The sequence below is a fragment of the Cebus imitator genome, unplaced genomic scaffold, assembly GCF_001604975.1.
Source record: "Cebus imitator isolate Cc_AM_T3 unplaced genomic scaffold, Cebus_imitator-1.0 Scaffold564, whole genome shotgun sequence".
Taxonomy (NCBI): Eukaryota; Metazoa; Chordata; class Mammalia; order Primates; family Cebidae; genus Cebus; species Cebus imitator.
In genome coordinates, this window is record NW_016107879.1 from 275,499 (window position 1) to 282,193 (window position 6,695).

Sequence of the window (6,695 nt, forward strand, 5' to 3'; positions counted from 1 at the left end):
CACCCAGAATGAAACACCAAAGCGCCAGGATTGGGCCCTATCCGCTGCCCGGTTGTAAAGTGAGGTGACAGCTGTCCTGGCAGCTCCGTGGCACTGGACATTTCTCACCTGGCCCCCTGCAGCACCGAGGGCACGTGCCCTGAATCCCACATGTGTGAGCGTATGTGCCATGTGCACACCTACTGGGGACCTGGGGCCAGGGATGCCTGGCACACGGAGAAGCCGCCCTGGCATCACGTTTAAATGTAACCCGGGCCACGTGGAAGGCAGAAACACCTTCCTAGACTCTCTCCCACGCCTCCACCTCCTTCAACCCGTTTCTGACTGTAAGCAGCCCTAAGTCACTCTCGTCTCCACGGACATCCAGCAGGACCCAGGCAGTTATGTCTGATGCTCAGTTATGCTCAATGGGGTGCACATGGGTCAGGACCTGGAGCACTTTGCAGGGGTGGGTGCCCTGGCCTCCTGCCCCACCTCGGGGCCCACCCTGGAGCAGACTCCACAGCCACTGAGAGCAGCTGGGTCCCCGAGTGTCCCTCTTCCTTTACCCACCGCCGGGGGCGCCTTCACAGACAAAGTGTGTGCAGTAGTGGGGAGGGCGAGACTCTGCACCTGCCCCCTGCCTCCCACCAACACCCAGGGACCCTGGGAGGGGAGCTTTGCTGCTGGAGCCACCCGGCAGGGACGCTGTGCAAGGACGGCGCCCCACCACGTCTCCAGGAAACTCTGCATTTCTCTGAAGCCTCTTTCAGCTCCATAAAAGGCTGCGTGGAGTCTCCGGAGGCCTCTCTCCTCTGAGGAGCACCAGCCAGAGAACGCCTCCCTGTCTGCTGCAGGACCACCCCACCCTTCAGACCTATCCAGGCTGGACGGTGTTCTTGACATCTTCATCTGACCACTGCGGGGACTTGCTTGGAAACGTGGGGGAGGGGTTCATGCCCCAAGCAGGTGGAGTAGGTGGGGGAGCTCTCACACCTAACCCAGAAACCATTCTGGAATACCAGCTGCTGGCTACCTGTGTCAGAGGGAGCGCTGAAATAGGCTAGGGGGGCTCTGCCCTCATGGGATGGGGGGAGAAGATGCTATTGCCTCTTTGATGTCCGGGACCTTGTGGGCTAGGTCACCCAGAGTGAGCCCACAAACAGATGTGACAACTGAGTCTTGACCAAAAGTGGGCCACAGCAGAGGTGGGTGGGATGGGGGCACGGGCCCCCATCAGGGTAACCAGGGAAGGAGGTGGTCACAGGGGGGTCAGAGGCAGGGCTGGGGACAGCAGGAGGCAGCACCCTGTGTATGCGTGTGTCTGTCCCTACTGGGTTCTGGGGCCAGGGCCATGCCAGGGAGGGGCCTGGGGGCCATGCCAGCGGAGGTGAGGACTGGGTACTTCTGCTGCCCACGGTGGCCGCCCAAGCTGAGACTGTTGTGAAGTGCTCCCCAGGGCTCAGCTGAGCCCAGCAGACCGGCGGCACCCCTGGCAGGGCCTCAGGCAGCTGAGCTCCTCTGCTGGACACCCCTGCACTCAGCTGCCCAGAACACGTGGTGCAGGCGGGCCGACAGCTCTCCCCGCCCCTGGAGGCGCCTCTGGCAAGTGGCCCAGCCTGGGAGAGGCCGGGAGGGGGCCCCAGCAGCTCAGGCTCCTTAAGGACACAAGAAGGGCTGGAGGTGGGTGGGGAAAGGAGGCGGCCCGGCGGCCAAGGTAAACCCCTTTCGGCATGGAGTGGCCACAAGCTGCCTGGCCTGGAGGATGAGGCCACAGCATCTAGACACAGGCAGGCTGGCTGCGCGGTGGCGCGGCCGTAAGGGCAAATCCCCTTCCATCCAGCGCAAACAAGCCAGCGCCTCTGCTCACCAGAGCTGGAAGAACTCTTCCCAGCGCAGGAGGGGGCCTAGGGACGTCCTCCCGGACAGCACCCAGGTGCAGAGCAAGAAGCCGGCCAGGCCACCTAAGGTGCTGGCTCTCAGGGGGAGGCTGGGGGCTGCCGGGCCTGCCCTACCTGTGGCGCAGAGGGCAACGAAGGTCTGCGCGTGTTTGCGGATGATCTGTTTGTTCTCCTCCGCCTCCGGCATTTTGGAGAGGAAGTGTTCGATGAAATCGTGCGGGGTCATGGCGGCCAGGTTCCACTTGAGCTTGTTCACTAGGAGCAGCTCCATTTGCTGCGAACACAGGGTGAGCGGCTATGAGGGGAGGTGCGGGCCGGCCCGGGGACGCGGGGAAGCCGGCAGCATGGCCCTGGCCCCTGCGTCTCATGCGGTCCGGGGGTGGGGGAGCAGGACTGGCGAACGCTGGGGGGTCCAGGGAGCTGGGGCAACACACGATCCCAGATCAAAACAGAAAAGGCGCCCGCCGCGTGAAAAGGCTCTGCAAGTGGAAACAAAAAGACCTCCCACCACCTGGAACGGGAGGCGCAGCGCGGAGTTCCGGGTGCAGCCGCTGGAGGGCGCGCGCCGCCCACTTTTCGGCCACACCGCGGAGCGCGAACGCGGTGGGAGTCGCAGGCAATCGCGCGCGGGGCGGCTAGGATCCCACCCGCTCCCGGGACAGGGACACCCGGCAGAGGGGCCGCCCTCCCTCGGGACAGACAGATGTATCCGAGGCGGGCCGGCTGCCGCCCCCTGCACCTTGCCGGGCCCAGTGGTCCTGCGGCTCGCGGGGGGCGGGGCGCGGGGGGCGGCGGGGGTCCCGCGGTTACCAGCAGCTCCTCGGGCTGGATGGAGTTGTCGGTGTAGATGCACAGCTTCTCGGCCGTCAGGGGGATGGTCTCCTTCATCTTAGAGGCCACGAACATGCAGGTGGCCCCCAGCAGCTGCAGGCGGCTCTTTTTCACTGGCTCCAGCGACAGGAAGCGGTCCAGGTAGTTCATGGCCAGCGGGAAGACCTCCTCCTCGCACTTCTGCTCCTCGCAGACCTGCGGGGGCACGGGGCCCGTGACCGCCGCCGCCGGGTCGCGCCACCCCCACCCCACGCCCCCGCCCTCGCACGCGCATCGCGCTCGGCAGGACCACCAGTTCTGGAGGGCTGAGGGGTCGGGGCCGGGGGCGGCAGAAGCTTCCTGTGATGCGCCCCCTCTGGCGCGCGTCCCCAGTATCCACCCTCCCCGAAACTGAAAGGGAAAGTCCCCGCAAGGCTGGCATGGTGGGGGCGGGAGCGGGCACAGCTGGGCGGCGGCGCGGGCTGCCGGCCCCGGGGACCCCGGCCAGCTCTGGAGCTCCGTGGCCCCTCTGGCTGGGGATCGACACCCACAGGGGTGCAGGGCCGCGCAAAGGGCCGCGGGGTTGGGCGCCGCGCCTACGAGACACAAAGGTGGCGTCCCAGGCCGCCGCGCCGCATTTCCCCAGACGTCATCTTTTCAAAAAATATTTAAAAATATTAAAAAAATAACTAAGTGCGTAAAAATACCCTGAAAATGACCCTCGGACGGCCCTTTACCCAGGCCGGGGGTCAGGAGTTTGTTACAGGCTCCGGGGGTAGCCCCAGGAATTCAAACTCCGGGGACCCCCTTCCCCCCAAGCGCGGGCGGCGTTTCCCTCTCGCAAGGGCACCACGCCGCACTTTCAAAAATTATTTAAAAATACTTGCGGGCCCCTCAGGCTCCCACCGAAGGTATGAAAATGTGCTCCCAGGCCCCCGGCTCGCTCGGAGAAGGTCCCCCAAGCCGAGATCCCTGCAGACGGGGATCCAGCCCTGGCGTCTTGGGGGCCACGCGACCTTGCAGGTCGGCGTGCTCTCCGGCCCAGGCTGCCCGTGCGGGGCGCCCCGGGACTCGCTGCTTGAACAAAGGCCCCCTCTTCCCCAGCGGGGTCCCCCCAAAACTACCCATGCTGCGTCCCTGCGCCCCTCCCCCGGGCTCCGGGCGGCCGCCGGGCCCCTAGTTGCGGCCCCAGCTCCCGGCGGCCGCTCCCCGCCCCCACCCTGCCCCCAATTATTAATAAACACTTTTGCTGTGCAATAAAAGAGCAAAGATGGCGCATAATACTGGCACGACCGGCCCTTGCATACGTGTCCATGGATATTAATTCAAAAATCAAATCTATGCCCCCTCCCCCCGGAGTTGGAGGCTCTCGGCCGCGGCGGCCGGGAGAGGAGCCGCAGCATGGCCGGGGCGCAGGCGGGGGGCACAAAGCGCACTTAGCCCGCCAGCCCGCACCCTCGGGCCCATTGGGGTGCTCCTGGCACTGGCTTCTCCTGAAGGCACCCCTCCCCGACCCCCTCCTCCCGTCCCAGGAAACGCAATTTCTAGCACCCCCACCCCCACCCCTTCCTCCTTCAGAAAATACCCACAATTTTTATTTTGAAAATACGGATCCCTAGCAACACCCCGGCAAACTTCAAAGGTCTAGCGGGAGAGAAGAGAGGGGAGTGAGGAGCAAAGAAACGTGGGTCTGGGCAACAAGTTGCAGGGAGGTCTTAAGAGAGCCGCCCGAAGCCCCGCACCTCCAGCATCCAGGTGGCCACGATCTTCCGCATGGACGGCAGGACCTCCTTCTGCACACATTTGAAGTAGGACACGGAGGGTGCGCAGGTCTCCTCCGCCTTCAGCATGGCCCGCAGCACCCGGTCGTTGAGGAGGTTGGCATCGGGGTAGGCGCGGCGGATGGCCTCCACTTCGCAGCACAGGAGCTGGTGTTCCATGGCTGGGGCTCTGCCTGGGCAGCTGGGGAGGGCTGTGGGTTCCGGCTGCGTCCGCGCTCGGCTCTCGCTCCTGCTGCCCCGCGCTCCCTCGCGCTCTTCTGCCCCTCGCCGGAGCGCGCGGACTCTGCTGCTCGCGGCTACTGCGCCGACAGCCCTCTGGAGGCTCCAGGACTTTGCAACTTCAACAAAACTCCCCTGTAGTCCGTGTGACGTTACTGTTGTTAAGCAGAGATCAAAGCCGGGCAGAGAATGGGAGCGGGAGGGGGCGGGGGCGGGCGCAGGGGGAGGGGGCGCGGGCGCCAAACGCCGGGAGCAGCGAGGGGCAGAGCCCAAAAGCCATCCCCGAGGCGCCGCGCCTGCCCTGCGGCGGAGTTGCCACCGTAGTCCGGTTTTCATAGAAATGCAAATAGCCCCGCTGCAGCCTTTCTCCCCGCCAGAAAAGAGGGGTGCAGGGGGCCCGGTCCGACTCGAATGGGTCCCCCGGGATTTGGGGGTGGGGTGGAGGTGGCTCTGCAGTAGGGGACTACTGGGAAGCCCGACAGGCCACACGCAGCCTAGGGAGACCACGAGGAGGGGGGACTCTGGGGCGCGGCGACACCCCATATCCAAGCCGGCAGAACAGGCGCATGTCCAAGAACGCCACGAGGGCACCCACGAGCGGACAGACGGCCAAATAATCTCAGCGTCTGCATCTTCTTTCATTTTCATTAACACGTGTAAATTTCAAGAACTATTTAGCATGCAGGGACCGAGGACGGCACACCACCCAGTGCACTTTTCATTTCGGCGCACATGGGGGTTGTTGCAAATGCCCAAGGGGGTAACCCTAAACATTTAAGGGATTTCAGCTTAGCACGCGCTCGCTCAAAAAATAAAATAAAATAAATGCCCGAAAATTCCAGCCGCAGCCCAAGATGGTGGCCAGCATTTCCTTCATCTTGTCCTTCTAGCCTGGAGACTCTTCGGGCTGTCTTCCTACCTTGACCAGTCCATCCTCGCGGGGGTCCCCAAACGCACCCCCTCCCTTCCGGTGCCGACAATTTAATCGGGCCAAACACACCTCTGAAAGGAAAGCCGAGAAACAGTGATCTCCGTCCTGACTCATTTTTTAATTAAAAAAGGAATTAAATTGCTGGAAATATTAGTCGCCTCTGCCTGGGACAAGACCGCCGGAAGGCTCCTAATTGGTTTTGTTAGGGGTGTAGACGTCCCGTCACCTTTATAATTTGCCCTGGGTCTGCATTGGTGAGCGTGAGGGGGCTGGCAAGGGCGGGCATAATACAGGACAATTATCAATTAAACAAATGAGTGTACTGATCTGATTTTTAACAAAATCGATAGGCGTTCGTGGTTATATGAGAGGGTCCCCAATATTATCACAAACTTAAGCAAATGTGAATTAAAATACATAGTGTTTTTTTTTTTTTTTAATTACAGGTTTTGCCTCTTTGGTGCATTACAAAAATAAAAGGATATTTTACTGTCTCAACTTTTTTGTTTTGTTTACAACATCTGCCCCTAATTAAGAAAACTTCATTAACTTCCTTCTGAATATAGTTTAGTGTCATCAAACCACCGTATCCTCTTAACAGTGAAAGCTCAAAGAAAACGGAGAGAAAAAGTCCCCTCCTCTTAGCCAGGGTGCTCACAGCAAGATGCGACCCCCTTCCCACCCCTACCTTTCAGGGCGAATTCCTCCTGCGCCCCCTCCCCCGCCGGGAACTAGGATTACTAATATTCCGGGTTCTGGGGGGTAATTACCCCTAGATTGCGCATGGGGAGCGGTAGGTGGCCCCAGCAGGCAGCACCCACCGACGTGCCTCCCCACTCCCCGGGCACCCACAATCGCTTCTGCCCAGGTATAGCCAAGCCTCAGAGCATCCGCCCGCGCACGAGGGCGGCCCAGCTGCTTTTTCATTCATAAAATCCGGACCCGGCGGCCGTCTGGATGATTTATGGGGCCCCGAGCTATCACCCGGCCTCTCCCATCCCGGGGGGCTAGGGGCCCCGAGCCCCGCGTGCGCCCTGGCCCAGCCGGAGGCGCGAAGCGGCTGGAGTCGGGTAG

General features: G+C 62.1%; 1 protein-coding gene across 1 annotated transcript in view; it reads right to left on the reverse strand.

Annotated features, from left to right (window-relative positions):
• Window positions 1-4,852, reverse strand: part of CCND1 (cyclin D1) — a 10,791-nt gene extending 5,939 nt beyond the window's left edge. Inside the window, exons 1-3 of the mRNA XM_017515899.2 lie at window positions 4,433-4,852; window positions 2,691-2,906; window positions 1,995-2,154 (exon numbers count right to left, since the gene is read on the reverse strand). Of these exons, the coding sequence (XP_017371388.1) occupies window positions 1,995-2,154; window positions 2,691-2,906; window positions 4,433-4,630 (574 nt within the window). The 5' untranslated portion in view covers window positions 4,631-4,852. The remainder of the gene's footprint in view (window positions 1-1,994; window positions 2,155-2,690; window positions 2,907-4,432) is intronic.
• Between the last annotated feature and the right edge of the window lie 1,843 nt (window positions 4,853-6,695).